This window comes from Agrilus planipennis, unplaced genomic scaffold, assembly GCF_000699045.2.
Source record: "Agrilus planipennis isolate EAB-ADULT unplaced genomic scaffold, Apla_2.0 scaffold61, whole genome shotgun sequence".
In the NCBI taxonomy this organism is placed as follows: domain Eukaryota; kingdom Metazoa; phylum Arthropoda; class Insecta; order Coleoptera; family Buprestidae; genus Agrilus; species Agrilus planipennis.
The window spans coordinates 519,817-547,193 of NW_020438922.1; the positions used below are offsets into that span (position 1 = coordinate 519,817).

At 33.3% G+C, this 27,377-nt stretch overlaps 4 protein-coding genes across 5 annotated transcripts in view; 2 read left to right on the forward strand and 2 right to left on the reverse strand.

The window, feature by feature from the left end:
• LOC108732721 (dynein heavy chain 8, axonemal) overlaps positions 1-11,791 on the forward strand; it is a 55,280-nt gene extending 43,489 nt beyond the window's left edge. Inside the window, exons 47-66 of the mRNA XM_025973850.1 lie at positions 839-1,006; positions 2,674-2,889; positions 2,953-3,090; positions 4,426-4,722; positions 5,094-5,278; positions 5,407-5,669; positions 5,728-6,013; positions 6,876-7,022; positions 7,139-7,424; positions 7,485-7,600; positions 7,662-7,938; positions 7,990-8,188; positions 8,245-8,506; positions 9,014-9,253; positions 9,346-9,513; positions 9,576-9,717; positions 9,879-10,068; positions 10,965-11,086; positions 11,178-11,339; positions 11,662-11,791. Of these exons, the coding sequence (XP_025829635.1) occupies positions 839-1,006; positions 2,674-2,889; positions 2,953-3,090; positions 4,426-4,722; positions 5,094-5,278; positions 5,407-5,669; positions 5,728-6,013; positions 6,876-7,022; positions 7,139-7,424; positions 7,485-7,600; positions 7,662-7,938; positions 7,990-8,188; positions 8,245-8,506; positions 9,014-9,253; positions 9,346-9,513; positions 9,576-9,717; positions 9,879-10,068; positions 10,965-11,086; positions 11,178-11,339; positions 11,662-11,787 (3,990 nt within the window). The 3' untranslated portion in view covers positions 11,788-11,791. The remainder of the gene's footprint in view (positions 1-838; positions 1,007-2,673; positions 2,890-2,952; positions 3,091-4,425; positions 4,723-5,093; positions 5,279-5,406; positions 5,670-5,727; positions 6,014-6,875; positions 7,023-7,138; positions 7,425-7,484; positions 7,601-7,661; positions 7,939-7,989; positions 8,189-8,244; positions 8,507-9,013; positions 9,254-9,345; positions 9,514-9,575; positions 9,718-9,878; positions 10,069-10,964; positions 11,087-11,177; positions 11,340-11,661) is intronic.
• A 3,974-nt stretch (positions 11,792-15,765) lies between these two features.
• LOC108732772 (structural maintenance of chromosomes protein 5) lies at positions 15,766-21,851 on the reverse strand. The gene is made up of 12 exons (XM_025973844.1): positions 21,747-21,851; positions 21,631-21,684; positions 21,427-21,568; positions 20,712-21,365; positions 20,344-20,551; positions 19,807-20,093; positions 18,676-19,054; positions 18,171-18,364; positions 17,699-17,881; positions 17,021-17,639; positions 16,389-16,675; positions 15,766-15,985 (listed from the first exon to the last, which is right to left on the reverse strand). Exons 1-12 carry the CDS (start codon positions 21,758-21,760, stop codon positions 15,881-15,883), a joined length of 3,126 nt encoding a protein of 1,041 aa, XP_025829629.1. The 5' UTR covers positions 21,761-21,851; the 3' UTR covers positions 15,766-15,880.
• A 392-nt stretch (positions 21,852-22,243) lies between these two features.
• On the forward strand, positions 22,244-27,364 carry LOC108732748 (serine/threonine-protein phosphatase 4 regulatory subunit 4-like). 2 transcript variants are annotated; one of them, XM_018463699.2, is made up of 13 exons: positions 22,244-22,428; positions 22,491-22,570; positions 23,102-23,408; positions 23,472-23,584; positions 23,703-23,803; positions 23,872-24,000; positions 24,064-24,287; positions 24,392-24,572; positions 24,801-25,126; positions 25,186-25,417; positions 25,477-25,767; positions 26,029-26,191; positions 26,365-27,364. In XM_018463699.2, the coding sequence occupies exons 1-13, from the start codon at positions 22,372-22,374 to the stop codon at positions 26,939-26,941; spliced, it is 2,781 nt and encodes a 926-aa protein (XP_018319201.1). In that variant the 5' UTR covers positions 22,244-22,371; the 3' UTR covers positions 26,942-27,364. The 2 variants fall into 2 exon arrangements, with proteins under 2 accessions (XP_018319201.1, XP_018319202.1); XM_018463700.2 differs by lacking the exons at positions 22,244-22,428; positions 22,491-22,570 and adding an exon at positions 22,756-23,040.
• LOC108732723 (haloacid dehalogenase-like hydrolase domain-containing protein 2) overlaps positions 25,611-27,377 on the reverse strand; it is a 3,223-nt gene continuing 1,456 nt past the window's right edge. The window contains exon 4 of the mRNA XM_025973860.1: positions 25,611-25,697. Coding sequence (XP_025829645.1) covers positions 25,680-25,697 — 18 coding nt within the window. The 3' untranslated portion in view covers positions 25,611-25,679. The remainder of the gene's footprint in view (positions 25,698-27,377) is intronic.

Below are 27,377 nucleotides of genomic sequence, written 5' to 3' on the forward strand. Positions count from 1 at the left end.
CTTAGAATATTTATTATTTAACTTTCTTTTCGATAAATTTCTAAATTTATCTTTAAATACAAATGTCCCTGGATCAAAACCAGAATCTAAATCTTAGCAATCACCTCTGTAGGGAAGTTTTATCTCCAATTGTTTCTTCGTCACGCTCTTCCAACTCATTTCTCATGTGAGGCACTTTCAAAGCTGTTAATTTTCTTGCCTTTTTTATCAGAAAATCCTGTTCTTTTAGGTAATTTTCTACCTCACACCTGAATGAATTGTCTGTTTGTTTATTAAAACCTATACCTACAATATGCAATTTATATAACACAGAAACACGATGTTCATGTTAAAATCAATATTGAGACTTCTTCGCGTACTATTTATAGCAACCGCTTTGTATCGACTGTATCCCGTCGGATGCTGCTCGTTTATTCCTACGGTCATGGAACATTTCTATTTATTTACCGAAGCTTCCCGTAAGTTCCATTTTTCAGGTACGTCAAACGCAACGCCGGTATCGATGGCCCGTGGCATTCGCTCGAAACAACATTCAGTGCTGACTTGTATATCATATCGTTTGACAAAGACTTACAAAGATATTTGCTTGCTAAGTTAAATCTACGACATAATATACACACGTTATAGAGACGGAAAGTAATTAAATAAAGAGCATTGACTTAATGTTTATACGTATCATAATATATGTATTTGTTTGAAAGGTTATCTTTATTTTAATGAAGACTGCACCCTGTTTTTATACCCAATTACCTTACATCACTTTCTCCTACACTTTTTTTTATTTCATAAATAGAAAAGTACCCGTATGCTATATATTTACATGATTGTATTACTTTAGACTATTAAAGCATCCGATATAGCTACGGTGAGAAAATTGGGAAAGCCACCGTACCTAATCATGTTAATTATGGATGCTGTCATCATTTATTTTAAAAAGCACATAGAGCCTACCGTTCCCGATCCAGAAAAGAAATTTTTAATGCCGTCCTGGAGTGAATCCTTAAAGGTAATAGATATAATTTTCCATAATTTCCAACCCAACAGAAAAAGATTCGGTGTCATTTATTGAGAGGATTGACCGTAATAGACCGCTCGTACCTAGTGTAAATTTTTCGGAAAACGTGGGTTTCTATTCTAAACACTGATTTAACGCTGCGAGAAAAATATATGATTTTTTGTATGGTAACAGACAAAGGTTCACACTAACTCAGTACATTTTTGGTTATTCAATCATATGGTCATTAAAACCTTTTACAAATGCTTAAAGTTGATGTTTCTTGTAGGATACGTATTTTCAAAAGAAATTAAATAATTAAAAAATGGCCTTCGACAGGCTTTAAAACAAAGCTTCATCTATCTCAGAGCCGGGCAAACTTTAACTTCGCAGGAGCCGCTACATGAGGTTAGTTTGAGTCACTCCATACCCTTCAATGAGTACGAGAGAGTAAGCGGTAAAGAATAATTTTGTTTTGTCTTTTTCTTCTCCCTTCCACTCCCTTATCAAGCCCCTTCATGCCGTAGACGAGCGAAGCCACTCTCGTAACTTAAATAATACCTACGAAAATTTTCATTACTACGTTCGCAAAACTATTGGGTTTGGCTATGGAAGAGGGGACTCATCTACGAAATGGAAGGGATAAGAAAAGGAAACAATCATCTCACTCGCACTCGCAGGATCAATGAGGAGCTATTTGGTTAACCTTGAGGACCGAGCGGCATGGCCTAGAGGTCTAGACCATTGCTTAGCATTCGGGAGGACGCCGGTTCGATTCCGGGTCCGTCTGCCTTGGTCCAAGTTTTTCTGTGGTTTCCTTGGATCACTTAGGCAAATGCTGAGGCAGTAATATTCCACAGATAATCTTTCACTCTCTTCTGTCTTCATTTCGTCCGTCTCATCTTTCTCACCCGAACCACCACCCACCCATTCCCACGATTCCTGAAAGCAGGCTGAAGAGGGCCTTCCGCCCTACCTTCCGGCATAGTCCGGAGGGACTGCCCGTCCACCAGCATTACTGGCTGGTGGGAATGAAACACCCAAAAGTTTTTTTTTTTTTTAACCTTGAGGATCACTCGGGATGCAAAAGATCCGAGTTTGCCCGGCTCTGATCTATCTTACTAAAAAATTTAAAACCTCTGTTACAAACATTAAACTCATGATATCTAGAACCGATAGGCATGTTCTTACTTTACGGCGCGTGTACTAATGAATCCCCTTGATGTATCGGCATCTTTTGAGTATGTACTGTTAGTACGTTCCCAGGCAGCTTTTATAAAAGATGTAACCGAGTAAACAGAAAAGGATTCGGTGTTATTTTTCAACGTATCGGAATCTTACAAGTACTGTTGACTCGTGTCGAGGCGACTTTTATAAAAGATATAACCTAATGGACTAATTTCAAAATTCAAAGCAAGAAGAAATCACTAAATTTTTTAAACGTTTATCTAAAGCTGATTATAATGATTAATATTAATTTAAATTTATCAATACATTGATTTTATTTTGATACATATTGGCTTTATTTTGGAACCCTAGGACCTATCCCCCATGATTCCATAATAATTACCATTCCATATCCACGGTTTCTGTATTCGCGACATATTTATGAAACGTATACCCCGCGAATAAAGAGCTTTTACTGTATTCGATCCATATGCAAACATTTATCATTTAAGGTAATGGCAGATACCAGATTCTTAGCAAAACTTCAAGAGTATCCAAAAGACACTATAAATGCAGAAATGATTGACCTTCTTACCCCATATTTCTCGAATCCATTGTACACCTACGAGGCTGCGAAAACCGCTTGTGGTAACGTAGCAGGATTAATATCATGGACTATTGCGATGGCTTCATTTTATGATGTCAACAGAGAAGTATTGCCACTGAAGGTAAACCACATTCGGAATATAAAAAGAATACATCATTACGAAACGCATTTTTTTACTTGATAGGCAAACTTAGCTATCCAGCAAGCGAAGCTGGAAAGAGCTCAGACTGAATTGCATGATGCCATGGAAATGTTGGAAAAGAAAGAAGAAGAAGTGAGACAGTGTCAAATAGAATATGACACAGCCATGGCATTCAAACAGGTACACATTAATAAAAGGTGTTTCTAAAGGGGAGGAGACCAAAAGCCATTGGACCTTCTTAAATTCTTGGAACACAATGGTCTTACTTTTGAATTAGTCTTAAGTTTTATAATCTCATTTCTTTTTATTTTTTCTTTAAACTTTTCGAAGACGCGATCAACATTAAAGACAGTACAACCGTAGCGATAGATATACAGGGGAAAAAGATTAGTATGCTTAGATTTGCAGATGATATAGCAGTATTAGCATCTAGCAAGGAGGACCTAGAGATAGCTTTAAATAAAATGGAAGCGGTACTGACAGATCAGTACTGTATGAAAATAAATAAAAGTAAAACTAAAATACTGGTAAGCAAGGGAAGAAAAAGTAGGGAAAGAGCGAATATAAAGATAGGCGACGAAAAATTAGAAGAAGTGGCTGATTTTAGATATCTAGGAAGTCAGATAAGTCAGGACGGAAGGAGTAGTAGGGATATAAAGCAGAGGATAGCGCAGGGTCGTGTCGCCTTTAATAAGAAGAATAAAACGGTTAATTTAGAAATTCGAAAAAGGTTGTTAAAGGTGTATGTTTGGAGCACGGCGTTGTACGGGTGCGAAACGTGGACAGTGAGTGCGGCGGAGAAGAAAAGGTTAGAAGCTTTCGAAATGTGGTGTTATAGGCGGATGATGAGGATAACGTGGGTAGAAAAGGTTAGAAATGAAGAGGTATTAGAAAGAATAGGAGAGCAGAGGACTGTGGAAGTTAATAAAAAATAGGCGACATGGGTTAGTAGGACACCTTCTCAGGCATGAAGGTCTAGTCAGAGACATATTAGAGGCAGAAACAGGAGTTAGGAGGGGTAGAGGTAGACCTAGATTAGATTACCCTTCGCAAATAGTTAAGGATGTGGGCTGTTCTAGTTTTAGGGAAATGCGAAGTTTAGGAAAGAGTGGAGGTACGTGTCCAACCAGTCTTAGGACTGACGACCCTATGATGATGATGTCAAAATAAATTATAAGGACCTAAATGAGCTTAACTAATTAATTTAAAAAAAATACAGTATAGTGAAAGCACGTAGTTGTGGAGTAAAAGAGATTAACAGAGAGTAGCAATTTTTCAAAAATTTAAAAAATTCAAAATATCCGAAAGCTGTCGAACTTATAACCAACAGAATTTAAATTAAATATTCTTGGTATGGTATCCCCCATACTCATTCAGTTAAAAATGTTATCCACTACTTTTTGGGCACCCTGTATGATTATAAAATAATAACAATGTAATATTATCTTTCGACAACCTTTTTAAAAACGTTCTTGATATAAAGTTGTATTACATTAATGTTCTTAATTTATTCAGCAAGTATTCGACGAGGCAATGAAAGTACAAAATAAAATGGACCAAGCAACTGGTTTGATAAACGGTCTGAGTGGTGAAAGGATTCGATGGACTGATCAGTGTGCACAGTTCAAGGCCGAAACGGAAAGACTGGTGGGCGATATATTAATTTTGACGGGATTTTTGGGATATTCCGGGCCGTTCAATCAAGAATTCCGAACTATTCAGCTAAAAACGTGGATGGGCGACATCACCAAGAGAAAGATTCCAGTATCCGCAACTGTTAACATTATTGATAGCTTGATTGATACAGCAACGGTACATTTTATTGATTCTATACTAAGAACAGTCTTTGGACTATCAGACAGTAACGATTTCGATCTTATTCGATATTATCAGCACGCCATATATAATCTCGATAAATTTCCGACAAATCAAAAATTAAAATCACTCTGCAGCTTTTCTATTTCTTCCAATTCCGTGTCTTTAAATGACAAATGTTTAAATTTTTTATCTTTTTAAACCCTTAGATTCAGTTTAGACTCATTTCCCTCATTTCTCATTTTTCAATATTAAATAAACCTTTTAGATACGTTCTACTATAATTTTGTTGTAACGTTTACCGAATAAATAATATCTACTTAATCCAATGATTACGTACAAATTAATAAAATAATGATAAACTATAGATAGGTGAGTGGAATTTACAAGGTTTACCTTCGGACGACTTGTCCATACAAAACGGTATCATCGCCACCAAAGCTTCAAGGTATCCACTGCTTATAGATCCCCAGAATCAAGGAAAAGCGTGGATTAAGAAAAAAGAACAGGAGAATGGTCTCGTTGTTACCACATTAACTCATAAGTATTTCAGGTAAATAACAAAATTGTACTGCAGTCTCCCATTTATTTTATAATGAACCAAAGAACTGAAAGATAGTAGTTGTAAGAGACTTCCACAAATAGGAAAAAAACTTCACAAAACTTCTCTTCTCTTTCAAGGAATCATATTGAAGATTCAGTCTCCTTTGGAATGCCAGTATTAATTGAAGATGTGTTGGAAGAATTAGATCCCATGCTAGACAACGTACTGGAGAAAAATCTTATAAGGGTTGGTACCACATACAAGGTTAAAGTAGGCGACAAAGAAGTGGACTTCCACAAGGACTTTCGAATTTACATTACGACCAAACTGGCAAATCCATCGTATACGCCAGAAATTTTCGCCAGAACATCTGTCGTTGATTTCACAGTTACAATGAGAGGTACTTGGGTAAGGCCCTCTATCTAAAATTAGCTTCTCAAAAGTATAATTTAAAACAGGTCTCGAAGATCAACTGCTCGGTAGAGTCATTGTAACGGAGAAGAAAGAACTTGAAATCGAACGTACGAATTTGATAAAGGATGTGACAGCTAATAAGAGAAAAATGATTGAGTTGGAGGCAAATTTGCTTTATAAATTGACAACCACTCAAGGATCTCTTGTTGATGATGAAACCGTTTTAGAAGTCTTGAATACCACAAGAAGCACCGCACAAGATGTTAAAGAGAAACTGGCGATTGCAAGAGATACAGAAATTAAAATTAACGCGGCTAGAGAAGAATTCAGGTTAATAATAATAATAATCATCATCATCACTCTTTCCTATCCTGAGCTAATCTTCGTATTTCCCTAAAACTAGAACATCCTACATCCTTCAAATATCTGCGAACAGTAGTCTAATCTAGGTATATCTCTACTCCTCTTAACTCTTGTTTCTGCCTCTAATATGTCTCCTACTAGACCTTCAAGGCTGAGAAGGTGTCTTACCAGCCTATCTCGCCTATTTTTTATTAACTTCCATAGAGTCCTCCGTTCTTTTATTCTTTCTAATACCTCTTCATTTCTAACCTTCTCTATCCACGGTATTCTCATCGTTCGCGAGAATAGAAGTGACTTCTTTTTATTGAAGACGACTTGACCCTGCGCTATCCTCTGCTTTATATCCCTGCTATTCCTTCCGTCCTGACTTCTCTGACTTCCTAGATGCCTAAAGTCAGCCACTTTTTCTAATCTTTCGCCTTTAAATGTTGTATCCCATTTACACCTGGCGCCTTATTATTCTTTAAGTTTTTTAACGCTACATCGAACTCTTCATTATGGGATAACCTAGTTCATCTATCTCCACACTAGCTTCCTTTTCTAATATCTCCTAACTCATGACCTACGTATAGGTTCTCTAAGTATTCTTTCCACTTGTCTGCCTTTTCCTCATTTTCTACCAAAGTGACCCCTGCCTCGTTTCTTATATTATTACTACTGTACCCTACTCCTCTACAATTTATTTTATTTATATTATAAGCCTCATCCGTTTTACCTACTTTAATCTTTTCTTCTTTACACCTCAGGGTAATAATATAATTGAAAATTTATTACTTTCAAAAGGTAATTAATTCTCCAGTCATCTATAAAGCGCTGATTACTTTTGCAGATCGATAGCAACTAGAGGAAGTGTTCTATACTTTTTAGTTGTCAGTATGTCGATGGTAAATTGCATGTACCAGACATCTTTGGTACAATTTTTAGAAAGATTCGATATATCTCTAATCAATTCAGAAAAGTCGCCCATCACTTCAAGGTAAAAATTATCAAAAAAAGGATAATAAAGAGTACAACTAATAACGAATTCAAAATTAACTAGCAGCCCATCCTCTCAAGGATTTGAACAATTCTAAACCTTCGTTTTTATTAAAGGCGCTTGGTAAACGTTTGTGACTACCTGACATACGAAATATTCAAATATAAATGTCGAGGGCTCTACGAAGTACACAAATACATGTTTGTCTTACTTTTGGTACTAAGGGTGGACCTCCAAAGAGGATACATAACGTATGACGAATTTCAGTACTTCATAAAAGGAGGAGCTGCTCTGGATTTAAACGCGTGTCCACCAAAACCAAGCAAATGGATAACGGACATGGTATGGCTAAACCTGGTAGAGTTATCAAAACTGAGACACTACCAATATATTCTGACACAGGTATATTTTAGTGATAACTGCAAACAAGTGTTAATAGAAGAGAATTTTTTGCATTTTCAGATAGAAAACAACGAACGCGCTTGGAAAGTTTGGTTTGATAAAGAGGCTCCCGAGGAAGCCGTTATTCCCGACGGATACTCAAATTTGGACGCGTTTAGAAAACTATTATTGATCAGGCAAGTAAACAAAATCTACATTTATGCACCATCATCGTTGTATAATTTCTTCCTGCTATAGAGCTTGGTGTCCCGACCGATCTATAACACAAAGCAGAAAATACATAGCCCAGTCAATGGGTCAAAAGTTCGCAGATCCAGTAATTCTCAATATGGAAACAATGTTGTTTGAGAGTAGACCATTGACTCCTATAATCTGCTTCCTGAGCATTGGGTCTGATCCCACGCCATTTATTGAACAGTTAGCGAAAAAAATGGAAAACAAGAGTAAAAGTATTTCCATGGGCCAAGGCCAGGAAGTACACGCGAGAAAGTTGATGGCGTCCGCGATGGCTGAGGTAATATTATTTTTATTATTGATTATATAAACAACAAATTAATAAATTTAGGGATATTGGTCATTACTCCAAAACTGCCATTTGAGTTTGGATTACATGAACGAAGTGATGGTAATGTTCATGGAATTGGAAAAGGGCGTCGGGGCTGTTCATCCTGACTTTAGATTTTGGATAACAACCGAAGTTCACCCTAAATTTCCCATAGGACTTTTGCAGATATGCATCAAATTTACTGTGGAGCCCCCTGCAGGTATGCCATAAGTAAATTATCTAGGTGGATATCTTTTAATTTTTATCATTAAACAGGTATTAGAGCAGGATTAATGAGAACCTACACATCCATGAGTCAAGATATGCTGGATTACACTGATGCTTGGCAGTACCTTCCCCTTATCTATGCTATTTCATTTATGCATACGGTAGTACAAGAGAGACGAAAATTTGGACCGTTAGGTTGGAATATACCCTATGAATTCAACTCAGCCGATTGGCTCGCCAGTTGTATGTTTGTACAAAACCATTTAGAAGATATAGATCCCAAGAAAGGAGTTAGCTGGGTCACATTAAGGTAAAAGAATTATCAATTCCTTCTCTAAAGTTAGAAATGCCGGATGCTTGATATCTAAATTAATCCAATGCTCACTTTCGTTCCTTTTGGAATTGGTATTTAATTTGTTTGATGACAACGCAAACTATTGAGCAAAAGACTGGTGGTATTTCATCACATTTAAACTTTGTGCAAGGATTGGTTGTCAAACATAAGGATAATGGGGATTCGGAAGTTGAGAAGTATCAGAATTTTGCTCGTTGTGTTTTTCTTGGCGATTAATTTTCTAACATAATCAAGCCCCTCTTTTTCACTGGGCAAGTGCCCATAGCCCAGCAAAATAGTCCTCTGTCAAATCCTCAAAAGTCCCGTTATATCCTTATGTATCCAGGGATGTTTGGGGTCATACTATTATGGCTTAAACGAAGACTTTCATTCTCAACTATTGAGTGAAACATGAAAAAAAATTCCTACTAGATATAACTTTGTAAACGGATGAAACATACCCTATTTTTGTTTTATTTCCAGATACATGCTTGGCGAGGTCCAATATGGTGGTCGTGTCACTGACGACTTTGATAAACGTTTGCTGAACACCTTTACAAAAGTCTGGTTCCACGATAATATGTTTCTGGATGAGTTTAACTTCTATAAAGGATACAAAATTCTAAAGTTTAAAAATATCTCGGAATATTTGGCAGCTTTTGAAATCATGAGCGCCACCGATCCTCCACAAGCATACGGATTGCATCCCAATGCTGATATATCGTAAATACAATTTTGTTCCATTTGTATTTGTTCCAATTTTCCGTTAAAAAACTCATCTACGTGGTGTTCCAAAAAATTGCTACCATTTTTAGGTACATGACCACAACTGCCAATACCATGTTTTCAACCATGTTGTCCATACAGCCGAAGGAGTCTTCAGGTGGTGGTGGAGAGACGCGCGAAGGTTTAGTTGTCAGATTAACCAAAGATATGTTAAGTAAATTACCACCAAATTACGATATGTATGAAGTTAAAGATCGGTAATTGAATTATTCACCAGTTTGTCTTTTTTGAAAATGTTAAACTAAAAATTTTTGTTTAGATTGAGGGCGATGGGAATACTAAATCCTCTAAATATTTTCCTGAAACAGGAGATTGATCGGATGCAAAAAGTGATTGGTCTTGTGAGAGCCACTCTACGAGATCTTTTGCTTGCCATTGAAGGAACAATAATAATGAGCGAGGTACAACAACTCCTAATTATTTTTTGAAAACATTTCGAACCAATTTAAGTAATAAATAATAAAAATGTCAGACTTCGTTTTACACTTTCTACATTTCTGTTACTTTTACACAGCGAAAACAGTACAAATTCGTCAATATTTTCAAATTATTCTTTAAATAGGGATTAAGAGATGCCCTGGATAATATATACGACGCTCAGATACCCGCTGTCTGGAGAAGGGACTCGTGGGTATCAAGTACGTTAGGGTTTTGGTATACGGAACTATTGGAGAGAAACATTCAATTCAGAACATGGTGTTTTGGAGGAAGGCCCAATAGTTTTTGGATGACAGGATTTTTCAACCCTCAAGGTGCCAACAACATTATAAATTACACACTTAGAATGCATGACATTGTACCATAACCAGTTGAAACCATCCAAATTTAGTAGGATGTACTTAAGTAGTACCTACGTCAAGTTTTATGGTTGGAATGTAAATATTTTTCACCTCGAATACGTTAAAATTAGCAAATTTTAATTAAATATTCCAATTAAACAGTGACATCCTGGATATCGAAAGTTCCATATTTTAATTTAAGGTTTTAAGAGTCAGCTAATTCCAGAATCTCGTATCATCAGCTATCCCAGTTGCACCAATTTCAGTTAGAAAACAAGGACACATTTTTCATCTTCATTCGCATATATCTAAAGTCGAATAAAATTTTACAAAACTTCAGTCTTTTAAACGTTAAATTGATAGCCTTTCTCATCTCATCCATCTTCTGCAGTTTTTCCATAATCTAACCGAAAAGTGCGTTTGTCGACTTTATTTTCACGGCTGAGGGATAAGCAAGCAGGCAACCAAACATTTCTATAACACTACTGTATAGATATTTAGTGATATCATTATCTAAAAGTTGAAGACGGATCTAAATCCGAACTTGAGGACCGTTCTCCAGGATTGTCTTTCCTTCTATTAGTTCGTGGATGAAGCCGAAAAATTCTATGCCCTCACCAAATTCTCTGAGGAAGCCAACAACAAAAGCTGATGGAACGTCAAATAAAAAACTCCATCCACGAACTCACCAAACGTTAAGAACTTAACCTAAACCTTGACCATCAAGCCCCCATATGGAACCCTCCTTAAATAACGCTAACCTCATCAATAGAAATTGACTCTTTAAAAACCACCCCTTTTATTGTTGTTTAAATAATGGTAATAAATACTAATATAAACATTTATCAAAATCGTCGAGTGTTTTACAGGTTTTCTGACGGCTATGAGACAAGAAGTGGCCAGGGCTCACAAGGGGTGGGCTTTGGATCAAGTGACCCTACACGACGATGTATTAAAACAGTTTAGGGAAGAAATTAAAGTTCCACCAGTGGTACGCACATATTTTTACTGTAATAACACCGCGAATCAGATTAGTGAAAGTTGCTTAATTTAAAAGAAACGATAAATATTTTTATTTTTAGGAAGGCGTATACGTTTATGGGTTATTTTTGGATGGTGCAGGATGGGATAAGAAAAACATTCGCCTAACAGAGTCGCCATTGAAAGTTTTATTCACCATGATACCTGTGATACACATCTATGCCATTTATTCAACCGATCCTAAAGATCCCAAGCTTTATGCGGTAATTACAATTTCAAATTAAAGAAATTATTTTCGAAAATTTTACATTCTCCTCAAACAAAATTTTCTCCAATCTTCTAAACGTAACCCAACCTAAAATGTTACTGTCTTTAAAGTTGATTTTCGTTTATTTTGTGAACCTAACCTATCCTAATTAATTTTATTGCTATAACCTAACCTAACCTAATTAATTTTAATGCTTCATTTTTTCTCTATAAACGAAATTTGACCAAACCTTAGTCAACCCAGACAGACAAAACTTAACAGTTTTAACTATTCATTATACATTTAGTTATCCAAAACCCCTGTTCCCGTTTTTTCAGAGTCCTGTTTACAAGAAACCAAGGAGAACGGGTTTAAATTATATTACAACTTTATGGCTTCAAACAATAAAACCACCGGAACATTGGATTTTAAGGGGCGTAGCACTGTTGTGTGACACCAAATAATTTTAGCTTGTACATGTATACATTTTTATAAAAAATTAAAAAACAATCAATTGCCTTTTATTTCTACATCTATAAGACTAACTAAAACTAATTGAAACTGAATCTAAAATCCATTACTACCCAAAAAGACACTTTTTTATCTGAACCTTTAAGATTCCTAATGATTCATGTGGCCCCGCAAGTGGCCCCGAATTCCATCATCTTCATCAGGTCGTCAGTTCTAAGACAGGTTGGACACGTACCTCCACTCTTCCCTATCCTGAGCTAATCTTCGCATTTCCCTAAAACTAGAACAGCCCACATCCTTAACTATTTGCGAACAGTAATCTAATCTAGGTCTACCTCTAATATGTCTCTGACTAGACCTTCATGCCTAAGAAGGTGTCCTACCAACCTATCTCGCCCATTTTTTATTGACTTCCATAGAGTACTCTGTTCTCCTATTCTTTCTAATATCTCTTCATTTCTAACCTTTTCTACCCACGTTATCCTCATCTTATAAAAATTGAAAATTACGCTTTATTTAGGAATTTTATAGTCTGTCTTGACTTTTCATTTTCATTAAAAGGGGCCCTCAAAATATGCACCCCGAATATCCAAGATCCGCCACTGCAAGTCAGTCTATCATATCACCTTCACCTTGAGATAGTAAAGAATTCGAGATGTTTTTGTAGTTACATTTTATCCTGCAACTACACGCTTTTTGCAGAAAGGAAAGTAATAATTCTTTATCTTAATGTGTTTTAACATACAGTTTGTCACAAAGGAATATCATTACGAAAGAAAATCGTTACAATTCTAACGATAATGAAAGCGTAACTATTGCTGTATCAGGAACTATATCTAATTAACTACCTATTAAAAAATGTTTCTATCAAAAAAAAATTTTTATTGACGGTATACAGATAGGTACTATTAAAATTGTTTTTCAATTAATTTGTTATTTGAGCAGTTATATTTCTGTTTGGATTTTTGCCGTGGCCAAGAATTATTTACCATTTTTTAACGTTTCATTTACGTGTATAATTCCTCTAATGAAGGTAGTTCATCAATGCTTAGTTAATGATAGGCGTTATAGTGAAACGTTGGCAAACAACAATTCATAAATGAGATTCATTCGCAGAAAAAATTAAGTCGGAAATAAGTAGGCAGTATTAAATGAGAATTATATTTCATATTAAATTATTATTATTGCGAAGAGTACCTAGCATAGGATAGGAAAGAGTAAAAGTGCGTGTCCAACCAATCTTAGGACTAACGACCCCATGATAATGATGATGATTTTATTAAAATTAATATTAGATAAATAAAAAAATGAGAACCCCCGACTGGGAACAAAATGATGTAGGAAAACATACTAAAATATATAGGTAATGTAAATCGTTTTTCCTTAAATTAAAATAGTCATTGCTATACCTCGTCTTTAGCCTGTCAATTAAAAGGTGATTAATAATTAGAGATGTGCAAAAGGGTTTTTTAAATATTAGAGTTTTTCTAGACCAACAGAGGCTCTATTTAAAGTGATGGTGTAGTTGTTCTATCTTCTAACAAATAATTCCTCTACGTGTTTCCTTATTTGCCTTTATCACCCGTTTAATTGGAAAAAAGACACTGATGACAAAATAGTTTGTTCAGCGTGAAAGATCAATCAAAATAGGGTTGCAAATAATTTTATTGATGTAAAATCAACATCAATCATTTTATGTCAAAATATTTACAACCCCATTTTAGTTTTTTTTGTCTGATCTTTTACACATTGTAATAGTCGAAAGAAATGAAATCCATAGTTTCTTTAGCTTTGGCATCATCTAATAAGTGAAGTTTTTCGAATCGTTTTCTAAGAATTTTGGATTATATGCATTTATTAGCACACCACAATATCTTATAGTTTTCAGTTTTACACGGCTGGCGTATATCAATTCGATATTGTTTTGGGGGCAGTTTTATCGTAATTCATAGAATTTCGTAGTTCCTTCCTGATTTGGCAGGTGCTGATATTAATTTGGAACTTCAAAATTCCATAGACCACGACATTAAACCCGGAAACAATATCGATTCAATCTTTTTGATTATCCATTTCCAAGGAGTACAGAATTTTTTGGGCTCTCTTCAGTTAAAGAATTAGAAGGCATTCATGGAATGTCCTTTTGTCCCCTTCCGCTTGGCAGGCTCAATACTGTTTGAAAGGGCACATGGATCTCTATATATGTAGATTTATTTAAGTTCCTACATAAGGAAAAGATCCACCCACACAACTTTCTGGTTGTGTAATTATTAAATGGAGCTATAACTGTATAGCAACCTAGGAAACAACATCTGAATTTTGAAAAACCTATTTACTGATATGCTACTCAATATGGTACCTACACAATTTTTTTTCATCTTTACCTCCATTTTGTATCTTACGACCGCCATTGTAGTTTTAAAGAAACATAACCTAGCTTATAATCATCAGATAGTTACGACATATCAATAGATATCTCATTTATTATCAAAAAAGGTAGCTAGTCACAAAATGAGTTTTTCTTATTTATCTGTAAAGACATTAACGATCCCAATGTTTGTATTAAATAAATAATATACGATACTTTGTTAAACTGTCTGTAACTCTGTAATGCCCTCGTGTGATATACTGTAAGTAGTTAAGTAATATCTAAAAAAGCTAAAACTTTTACTTGAAGCCAAAGAAAAATCAACAAGTTACTTTACAAGGATTAGGTTAAATAAAGGGACTGTTTTTTTATACAATTAAACGTATAAAATATGCATAACCCTGTTTTCAAGAGCTTATAATTATATATACAAAAAAAGATAAACAACATAAATAACTTACCACACATCGTTCCATTGCTTTCATCTCAAATGTTCAAATTTCGCACACACTTAAATGTATCTACATGCACAACACTTACTACCAAAATTTCACTACTTTTACGTTCAATAAATTTCAAAAAAACAAAACGTATCCTTACCAGTCCGTTTTTAGTAATTAAATCACTCACCGCAATTTGTAATAGTTTGATAACAGCGATGTTTTAGCGCGTGCGATTTAACGGAGGAGACTGAACAAGATGGCGTTTCTGGCACTAGCAGAGCATGCTTTCTTACGTAAAAAGAGAAGGGCACAAAAACATGCGCTTGTACCACGAATAAAAGATACTACAAAAAGTACGAAGATTGTTCGACAAAATCTGGCAGAATTTATATTACTATCACCGAGCGACATGATCTAGTGGTTAGTTAAGTGTACTGAAAAACGGCAATTTTACCAAGTGTCCTAAATTATTTTTCAATTATACATTGAAATAATAAAAAGAAATTTATAAGTATAAAACGAAAAATCCTGACTCACTTAGTCAATGACTCATCAACGTCCAAGCTAAACCCTTGGACCTAGATAGTTAAAATTTTGCACAGGTAGTTCCTTTATCATGTGTACAAGGAATAAGGCAGGATATTTCGACATTCAACCCCTAAAAGGGTGATAAGGGGTTGCAAAATTTTTGTTTATGGTCAGATTTATTTGAAACTTGGTTTTTTGCCTTTTAATAAAATTAGCCAAATACCTATTAGGCAATTTAAAAAATTTAACCTCTAAAGAGGTGAAAAGGGGTTGGAATGTTTGTACAGGACATAAGTATTTATTGTATAATTTACTTGGTCTTCATTCTCATTGATACAATTAAATATACACGTATTTTGGTAATTTTTAAAAATTAATCCTGAAGGGTTGATATGAGGTTGCTACGTTCGTATGGGGAATATTTTATTTGTGGTCAGATTGACTAGGAGTTTCGCCTTAATGCTCTTTGATATAATTAGACACCTACTTCGGCATTTTATAAAATTCAACCCCCGAAGAGGTGCAAAGGGTTATACTCAGCGAAGCGGACGGGTTATGATGGCTGCTTATATCATAAGTATTAAAAATACTTGCTGGGTTAATTTTGTACAATTTTTAAATGAATTACACTCAGTATGTTGTGGTAATAAAAATAGGTTTTTATTTATAATTTAAGCGTATTATTCATATACACATTAAAAGTATACTTATAATTATATAAAAAATGGAATAACAATTAGATATTAAACATCATATTTTTCTACAACTGTTCCATTTCTTCTGCGATAAAACAAAACAACCGTTATGAACTATATGGATTTTCATTGTAGGGACAAATTTTAAACCCGGCACTAACTGCAAGAAAGAAAGAAAAATATATAAAATCTCACAGAACAGCTAGGTACTACACGATGATCCAGTGTTTGAATATTTCATCTAATAAAATATTTATAAATTAAACAAATTAACTATCACAACGGACCAATTTTGTAAAGTTTTTGTAACTGAAGGTGTTTCCTATTGGTATTAATTATAAATTAACTTAAATTGGCACACTACCTTTAGAATGATATAAGTTTCATTTCTCTCGTTTTATAATTTATAATGAATAATAAAAAAAACGCACCAGAAGTCTTGATATTCACATATTAATATAAACAAACTTTAGTAGTGAGAAACTAGTTACTGTTTCGGTTTTTCTTTTTAGTCTACTTACTCTAATAGTTACTAAATATAAATACTCAAATTAACAACTCACCTTTGGCGTTATCAAAAAGTACTGAGAGGTGTCTTCTTTACTGGTAGTCTCTACCAAAAGTTCAAATATTCTCCTTTCATTATTCGCGTCCATACCCTGATTTATTTCGTCGACACACCTGAAAGGAACTGGAGTAATTTCCTGTAAAGATAACATAAAAATTGCCGTGGCTACGGCCCTTTCGCCACCGCTTTGGACCACGTTATTAAGCTCTTGAAGAAGCTCCGAATGTCTAAATTTCACCTTGATACTCAATCCATACTCCTCGTAATCATTTTCATTGTTACCTATTAGGAAATTAAAAAAAATAAAACAAGTAAACAGGAATATTTCATTAAATAATAAACGAGGTACATGAGAAAGCTGTAACACGATTTCTTATATTAATACTTTAGAAATTATAAAGTTTTCTATACAAAACAACTATTAAAATGTTAAAATTATAATTAAACACAATACAACTTTTTTACGACACCCTTTTATAAGACGATTTCTAGTTATCAAGATTAAAAAGCTAAGAATACTTCAATAGCATAAACTTTTCTTGCATACTTTACATGGTTTGTTAACAAAAAAGGGCCCACGGTACCATTAACTGCTACTATAAATGTTTTAGCAATAACAAAACTCACCTATGTGCATGTCGACTTCTCCTTCACATCCCATTCGTCTAAAAGCTGTGCTAAACTTCTCGTTAATTTGTTCTACCAAACTTCGCAGAGGCGACAACCATTTTTCTTGTAATGAGTTCATTTCCACAGTCAACTCATCGTACTCTGCTTTCTCTGACTTTAAAGTTTCTTCTGTGGTACGAATATTTCTTTGGCGCTCCTCATATTCCTCTAATTCACCGTCAGTTGCAGTGTTTAGATAATCCATTTTTGACAAGATCGTTTCTTTACTAGCCTCAAGCTCTTCGATGTCTTCACTAAGTTTCTCGTACATTTCTCTGAACTCATCGAATCCAGCATCAATTGGTGTACAACCGTTTGACAAATCTTTGGCTTTACGTAGTGCAACTTTGACAGAAGATACTATTCTAGAATGGGTTTCTTTAATCAATCTTAATTTTTCTTCTGCGTCTTCAATCAATTTTCGTATATCTCTTAATTTATTATCTAAAATTGCGACCTGTTTTCGAGATGAGTCTAAATTCAGTCGCATTAACTCAGCGGTGACTGACAAACTACTGTATTTTTTGAAATATTTTACAATTTCTTGCTGATGTGCTAGCATTTTACTTATAATTTCCTAGCAAAAATAATACTCTTTTTTATAAGTATACTTATGTATTATAAAATAAAACGTACTTTGATTTTCATTTGGGCCCTTTTCTCTATTTCCTCCACATTGACTGGTGTAGCATGAAGTTGATTTAATTTATTATTAAGAATTCTAAGTCTACTTTCTATGTTTTTTATCTTTTTTATAGAATCTTGCAAAGATTTAATTTCTTCTTGTGTAGATGACTTCTCTTCATTTAAAATCGATATCTAATGGTAGGTAGAAAGCTCAGTAGTATAACAAATTAAATGAAAATTCTTAGGATGTCTTAAGATAAGAAGTTTTTAAGTCTTGTAATTAAAATTCTTTATTACTCTATATTTTTAATTTGAATTTATGAACAGTATGAATGACTTATTGTTCATTTAACTTTGTAAAAATATTACTTTCTCAATTTTAGTGATTAACTTATTTGCAGTGTTTTATTTTTTATTTTAGGCTAAGTTATTAAACAGTAAAATCTGAATTCATAGCAGCACTACTTTTATAAAAACTTACCTGTTTTTCAATACCCTGTTGTTCATTATTATGCTTTTCACAAACAGTTTTGCACCTATTGTAGTGTTGACGGATTGCTTCAATACGTTCAGTATCAACAGAATTAGACAAACTACCATCTGACCTTATCTGAGTTTGTCGAACACTTTTGGCTCCCGTGTACTTTGAAAATGTGGTAGAAAAATGGTAAGTATCTTAAAAGAAATGTTTTCAGTTTGTACTTGTAGAAGTTATAAAGAACATATTTTGTTATTTTTAATTCGAAATAAACTCAAAATGTGCAACAGGGTGATTCACTTGTAATAATAAATCTCGAAATTACAGGAATAGAAGACAAAAGTGTACCACTCAAAAAAAATATCCTACACATTTTTGAAACCAAGGTTTCTATTTTCCGTTTTCAATAAACGCCGACGTCCTATTATACTAATAACAACTAAACTCATTGCATATGAAACACGAAACCCTCTGCACTGTAACAAAGACCTATTTTTAAGTAACATACCACTGAAGAAATTTGTAATTTGTTTGGGAACATGCTCAAATATAGAATTCGTGTGATGATTTCCAACTGGTATATTATGAATCTGATAGTTCTTGCACAAATATTTCAGTATTGGCTCAGGTCCCGTTATCAGATCTTTGACATAAGCGAAAAATCCCAATCCTTCCAAATGGTCCAAAGGTATTCTCGGTTTATATGAATCCAAACTTGCACCTTCATTTCCGGAATGAACAACGTTTATATTCCAGTTCTTTTGGTCCCTAATTGTACGAATAAGGACATTCATATCCTCCTTAACGGTACAGGTAAATGCTAGTTTATCTCGCATTGGAATACTATTTTCAACAAAAATTGCATGGCTTTGATTTTTTACGTTTAGCTGAAAAGAAAAAGGAGAAAACTCGAACTAACACACAGAAGTTTCGTTACTTAGATCTTAATTTAAAACTGTTTTCAATATACATCTATACTTTTATTAAGTACAGACTTTTTACATTCTAATGGTACTTATTTATGTATTGTACCGCCGATTAACTATACTTATCGCCATTTGGTCTTTGAAACATATTTTTTAACAACAAATAGATAATGCTTTTCTACAGAAAAAGATACTAGCCAATGATGTGTACTCCTAACATCGGTAATGAGTAAAATAATAACTACACAACATGCTGTTTAAGACAAAAGTTACCAAATCAAACGTTTGATAACTGTCTTCTTTCTCTTTCTCCCTTTTTCTGTCTCTCAAAGTTTAACTACAGGCAGCAGTGATTGAATAGCGCGCGCTTCCCCCACCTTAACTTTCCCTTACATATCCAAAACACTCACTTTGACTAGAAATTATTTAATTATTCTACTTTACTTATTTTGCTACAAAGTGACTTCTTCAGATGGAAAAGTCAACTTTTTTATTAATAAATTTAAATGTCTTCCACCTAAAGAAGTCACTAAGTTGCAAAATAATTTTAATGGAATCAATAAATGATTTTTACATAACTGAAACATGTGTATTTTCTTGTACCATCTTTTTAATACTGCAGAGACTGATTTTCGATGGACTTCAAAACTATAAATACTTTAATAGTAACGTTTTAGAAGATTTAAAAATTGTGGTATACAATTGTTACATACTTCAAGCATCATAGGTTCAAACACTTCCCCATTAAATAAGTGTTTGTTAGATCGCAACCAATTCACGGTTTTGTAAGCATCCTTGTCAATCCTGCATAACCATCGCATACGTTGCTCCTTAACATTTTCCAATCTTTCTAAATCATTCTCATGAAGACGCTTTTCATGTAAAGCCTGCGTTTTTAAATCTTCTATTTGGTTCTTTTTGTCAACCAAACTACTCATTTGTGTACTGATTTTTCTTATATTTTGATTTAAAGAGTGAATTTTTGCAAAAATGCCTTCCTCTAAAAAGAAGTATATCAGACATTGAAAACTGTAACACCCATACTGCATACAAAAATTTACAATTCATATTATTTTCTTCTACTAATCTGTATTGCTTATACAATTAGAAAATGAATTTTATACATTAATACACAGGACAGCGTATTGCTAAAAATTTTCTATTTTTAAAGTGTAATTTTAGGAAAACCAGAGTTATAATGACAGGACACCTTCATAAAAATAAAATACAAAATTAATAGAAAAACTCACCACTATTAATTTCATTATGAAGTTCTTCTCTCGTTCTATTCCAATGTGCAATTTGTTCAGATGTTGTCTTTATTTCATCTTCTTGTTGCCTCACTTGTTGTAAACTGTTGTTTTTTTCTTCAATGGCTCTGTTTATGTTTGCTCTTAAAACATCAAACTGCTCTATTTTATTACTAGTAATTTTTTCAGCTTCATTCACTTGACTGAACTAAAGAAAAAATAGCAAAATATAAAAGCCAGCAAAGTAAAAACATTTGACAATCAAGTTTTTTACTGCACCTAAGTGGCACTGAAAATTGTATTTCTGAAATTTTAAGTTTTCAGGTAAATGCAATTGAAATTTAGCAAATATATAAATAAATACTTACAGAAGTCATAACTTTTTCCTGAAGATTATTTATAACAGATTTTGCTTTTCTTAAAGCATTTTCAATAGGCTTACTTTTGGTACGGTGTTGCTGTAATATTTCAGCAGTTTTATTTTTATCAGCTTCCACCTCATCCATTTTTTGTGTAAGCAGTTCATACTGCAGCCAAGCAATTTTTCTATCCAGATGTTCTATTTGCTGTAAATACTTCTTCCTCTTATTAAGACTCTGAATTTTTCCTTCTAATCTCACATTAGCATCATGTAATTCTTGCAATTTCTGCTTATGCTTCTCCAAAGATATATTTAACTGTTTATGCCTTTCTCGTTTCTTTATTAAATTTTGCTGCTTTTCAATAAGATCATTCCTACAAACTGCAACCTGCATTTGCTGTAACAGTTGCTGTTTATTCATTTTAGCAAAATCTGCAACTTTATCCTGTGGCAAAAATTGGCACAAATTATCCACCTGGATATTAAACTTCTTTATAATTTTATCAATCTCTTTAAATGTGATTTCTTTATCATTCAACTTCCACAATGACTTTTCTCTTAAATCAAACTGACGTGTGATTGATATCTGTTCACTGTCATCAGCTTCCAAATAGATAGTTACAGTAGCATTTTCACAATTATATTTTACATATTCTGAAACCTAAAACAATAACTTTATTTAAATTTTTAATGATAACAGCAGGAATACTAAGCAGTATTACTTTATGCCCTCTTCCTATTGTTTTTGGATTTCCCCCTAACCCCAAAATAATAGCAGCAACAATTGTGGATTTTCCTGTACCATTAGGACCTATTAACATGTTTAAATTCGGACCAGGAAGCATTTCAGCATACGCATACGTTCTAAAAAATATGAAACAGTAAGTATTGTATTTATGTAGAGACAAAATGATTAACCAACTTACACAAAATTACGAACAATTACTTTACGAATAGAACCCTTTTTAAAATGCATATTTCTTTAAAGAAGAAAAACATTCACTATATACATTTCAAACACTGTTTTAAAAATAAAACTCACATTTCGGCGCTCATCTCTTAAGATTAAAAACCTTAATAACTCAAAATTCAAACAAAAATTAAACCGCTTGACAACTATAGTCGTATACACAATAGTATATTGGGTAGTCCCCATAGATAAGTAGTCCCCTTACAAGTCTTGCAAACAATCTATGAGCTCTTCTCTCCTCACTATATAAAACGCGGGAACAACTATTCAACTTTACCCATACTGTTCATAAAAAACCATAATTCTTTGGGAAGAACAGAAAAATTCATAAAACAATCACAAAACCAAACACAGATGGATAATGCATACACAGATATTTATACATTTATATGAATATCATACGTGCGGTATGTGTTGATTTGCCAATATACAATTACACAGTAATTTTAAAATATAAATATTAAAATAAAAAATTCTTTACTATTTATGTATACTAAAGAATTTCACTAATCGTAAACCCAATAAATATAAAATCAAGATTGTTCTTATCAAATGCGAAATATCAAAGTCAAAAGTCAAATGTAATTGCTTTTTTGCTTTGCTGAAAACAGTTTACCTTATCTTAACTTTTTTAAATGTCAGTTTCTTTACTGGCCTTTAATTTAGTATATTATAACGCATTTGAAAATACATTAACATGCTATTAAATGATGAACTTCAGGACTTACAACTCGATAAGCCTAAACGTGGAAAGGTAAATACTGTATAGAAAAATACTTTATATTCATCCACGTACTGTACTATTGTTTACTTAAGAGTGAAGACCAAATTGCTAAACATACTATTGATCCTTCTTTGGAAGCTAAGCCAATAGAACGAGCATTACATTTATTAACGTAAGTAAATTATTATCCATCTTTAAAAAATAGGTACCCTTGGGTACCTTTTTCACCTCTGGATTTTTTGAACATATCTAGCTAGAAACAAAATAAAATTCACCGTTACCATAAACACTTCTAAAGGAATCCTTGCGTAGATAATAGATACACATAGGGTAATCCTTGTTTACTTTCAATAATAAGAAAGTAGGGTTATTTTGAAGAGGGTTGTGTTTGGTATAATTATTAATAATCCTGTTTTAACAGTTTAGTTTATAATAATTTAATCTACAAGTGTCAACTGATAATTAAGATGCAGAAGGATCAATTATTTAATTTTCGTAAAACAATTATATTGATATGATAATTTTGTAAAGAAAGTTATTTTGCGTTTTTATCAGTCTTTTAAGACATTTTGGGTAGTAAACCAGAAATGTTATGTTGACTTACACTTGGGAAATAGGATCGCTAGCAACTAACAAGTACTTGTAGGTTATATTATATCCTTTTATTATTTTAGGTCAGATACCTACATTATTTCTATTTTAGTAAAGGAGATGATATACAGAAGATTAGTGTCATTCAGTCATTGCCTCAGCTTTTACAATCAAATGCACAAGCAGTGCATTCTCGCGTTATTCCAAAAATTCAGCAGGATTTACCAAACTCCTCATCTGAATTTAACATTATAGTCAGTAAAACATATAAAGCATTGATTCAAAAAAAAATACCAATTGATGCAATGAATGCAGTATATCAAGGAATTGAATCGCGAGATCCAGTTGTTTCTAATGCATGGTTTGATACATTAATTGATGTTGTAAACGTCCTTGATGAGGCACAGGTAAAAGGAAAGGTATATAAATGATCATAAAATTTTGATCTTCAAACTATTTTTGTGTTAATTTCTTTTTTTAAGGTTCTGCCATTTGCTAGAGATAAATCTAGTTTAAACCAGCCACTTTATCATAGGGTAGCAAGCTGTAGAATATTTGGAGCAGCAGCCGGTTATGCAAAGTTTTCATCAGCAGAGTAAGTAATTTTGGTGAGTGCATTTGTGAGAAAACTATAAATGTTTCCAATGAATGCACAAGTATTGCCAGATCTAAAAAATATCTTAAAGCTGTTGATTTTGTATTTTCTTTTTAAGCGTCAAAAGAGAAGTTTTACCTTCAGCTCAAAGCTTATGTCAGGATTGCCACCCAGAAGTCAGAGGTGCAATAGCTACTCAAATTCCACTTATTATGAAAGGTATTTATCTGACAAGAACATATGATTGTGGTTGATATAAAACTTTGAGGGAGTTTTTGTCAATACAGGATTAGGCTCAAGCCCAGAAAAATCTGTTTTACTTCCATGTCTAGTGGAACTTGCCAATGATGAAAAAGTTCCTGTTCGATCAGCAGCAGTATCTGCAATAGTTGGCTGTTTACCATATCTTACTCATGGTATGATGTACTATTTCCAATTATCTTAATATAAAGTGACACAGTTCTTAATAAACATTGTAGAAACAGTTAAAGATACTATAGTACCACTAGTAAAGCGACTATATGAAAAATACTTGGAGGCAACAGATTCAACCACTGTTATGTTGGCCAAGGATATGGGAGCTATAATGAGAACAATAGAACCATACTTAACTTCATCAGTTGTTGAATGGTATTTGAAAACATATAAAACTCTAGCCGCCAAGGGTAAGCCAGCATCTGTTCGAGAAACATTAATATCTCAGGTAAATAATGATTTAGAATTTCTTAACCTAATATGTTTCTGCTACTTTTGACTTCCAATCGTGTCGTAAACAGTAATAATAGACAAAAATTATTATTGTTTTAGGCAGTCATGTGTAGAGATCATTGCGCAGCAAACTTGCCCACGTTAGCTGAAATAACTCTGGTTAAAATTCCAGACAAATTTGATTTGTTTTATGCAACATTCAAAAGTTTAGCGGGGGATCCCTGTTATATCATAAGGCGCACAGTAGCTGAACATTTCCATGAAGTTTCAGATTTAATAGGTAAAATTAGTTAATAATATCATTATGACGTTATTGATTTAAATTTGTTTATTTTTTTCATATTTGCCTACTAAAAAAAATAATAAATCTTTTTTGAGCTGGAATGATTTCGAATTTTTATCTAAAGTGGTAGTTTATTTCACTTCCAGTGTATATTTAAAATTGAATTACTTGATAACAACTTAGTGGTTTCTATTTTTGATTTAAAGAAGCAGTAACTTTTTTAAGGGAGCAGAAACAACACATTGAAGCCAGAACTAATTAATTTATTAAAAGATGACGTTGACGAAATCGTGCAGGCGTTAGTGATGAATTTGGATTTGACTTTACAATCATTTACTACGCAACGTTACCTTTCGAAAAGAAATTCGGAACCAATGACTCTTGAAATAGGAAATGCTTTACTCAAATGTCAAAATCATCTGGTGAAAGGCAACAATTGGCGATTACTAACTAATTTTTTAAACAGATTGCAGTACTTAACCAATTGCATGCCTTCTGACTACCTCCATCAAAATTTTACTCCTACAATTTTAAATATTGCAACGGAAGGGGTAAATTCATCACTTATAAATTTGTGAATGTATTATATTACAGAGGTAATACTTTTCAGAGAGCTAAGCCTGTAAGATTAGAGGCTTGTCGCACCCTACTATGGTTTTTAAGCAACAACGTCAAGGAAACGCAAAGGCAATGGTTACGAGATAGTTTAATATCAAATCTATGCTATTCTCCGAGTTTTTATTCCCGCCAAATTTTCGTGAAGTTATGCTCAGACGCTTTGGAAATATTCAACAGCAAATATTTCAAAGATTACTTCTTCATACCGCTTATATCACTGATAGGTATGTACACTTTTTCTTATTTCCTTGCTATATTATTATTTAAAATAATTTTCTTTTAGACGATAAAATACCAAATATACGTTATGGTATTGTATTACTGATGCCTAGACTTAGATTGACTCTCACGACCCAAGACTCCGTTTTACATAAACTCTACAATAATGCGTTACAAAAATTAAAATTCAACGAAAAGGATAGAGATGTGAAAAGATGTTTTGAAGCTAACAAAAAAGATCTCGAAGGGCCCATATCGCCAACGGTATTAGAAAACATGGCAAAACTAGAAAAAAAGAAACAGGATTCAGAACAGACGATGTATCTTAGAAGAATTAGTGATACCGTATATCAAAGTATGTACTACATTATGAAAATTAATATCTTAGCAGTTAACAGTTTTTTTAACGATATCACAGTACATGTAGTATATCGCCATCTATTGATATTTGCCGCTAACAATAGTGTTTCAAAATATTTAACAAGGGCCTTACGAAGGTATCTACCGGTCTTATTAAATCTATGACGCTGCTTATATATTATAGGAACGTAAACTTAATTCATAAAGAACATTAAGTTCTTATAATTTTTAATAGTAAATTTTAATTAAATTATAGAAACAACATTACCCACCGAAAATATTAATAATCAGACAATCAGACCTCCTACTGCTGCAAGTGGGAACAAGCCTTCAAATAACAATATAGTAAGAAGTACTAATGAGAAAACGCCAACGTCAAACTTAAGTACTCCTAAAGTGACTTCTTCTAATACAAAAGGGTATGTATCTTACGTGGTGGTGGAGAGTGAAGTTAGGCGTGAACCGATTTATTATACATTCTCGTACTCTAGACAATTTTTTTACAACTTCAATATTAACTTATAAATATTTACACATTTGATTTACTTTTAAGCAAAGGCTTTTGTACCACTAACTTCGTTTTCTTTTCTAGCGACATGACATTCCTAGAACAGCATTTTTACGTAGACGCAGGCATTGTATTTCCAACTAGTAGTAGTAGTAGTAATAGTAGTAATAATAATAACAATAACGATTGTTCAACATCGGTCAAAGTACACAAAGAAAAGGTCTTAATAAACAAGCCCGATCAGCAGGTAACTTTAAACGTAACCGACGATGACAAATATAAAATTAGAATGAAAAGTCTCCAATTAAATTATACAAATATTAATGACACCCGGGGTATCCCAAATAAGCGTCATTCGAGTTTTTACCCTTCGGAGGGCTTCGGGAGCATCAATGATAAAATCGAAAAGCGCAAAAGTCTTGATATAACATTAAAAGAAAATAGCAAAATTCCAGTGTGCTTAAAAACCAACACTCTTCGTCATGATAAATCGATGGAAGCTTTCCGAAAGTTAAATGTAAAAGCTATAAAACCTAATGTGACGACTAACAGTCAAAGTAAATGTATTTCATCATTGGATACCAAGAATACTTCAAACAAAAGCAATTCATCAAAAGAAAATAGATATCGAACGTCGCTACTTCCTGTTGCGAAGGTGTAAGTAAATAAAGTGCAAAATAACTTTAAAAGTAAAAAACTGAACAACAAGAAAACATACGGTTACAGCCAGTTAGTGATTAGTTAGTAACTCACTAAATAAAAAACTAAGTAAACATGCTTTAAGTTTAATCATTTGGTCATAACTGGGACATCGGATACGTAAGTCAGACTGGTTGATTATTTACTGAAGAATGAGAGAACATAATTTTTTTTTAATAATAAATACGAATTTAACTTGTTGCGTGGATTTAGTACTGAATAAATTAGTTTCAACAGTAATTATACAATTTTACATTTTATGAATATTTCGTTACTTAACGCTGTAAGTTTGTTTTTGTGTTGTAACAATTTTACTTACCGCTTTTATAAGTTTTTGTAATAAGTTGAAATGTTTGTAGAATTTGTATTTAAGTGGCTGCTTAATAGAAGAAATAGTA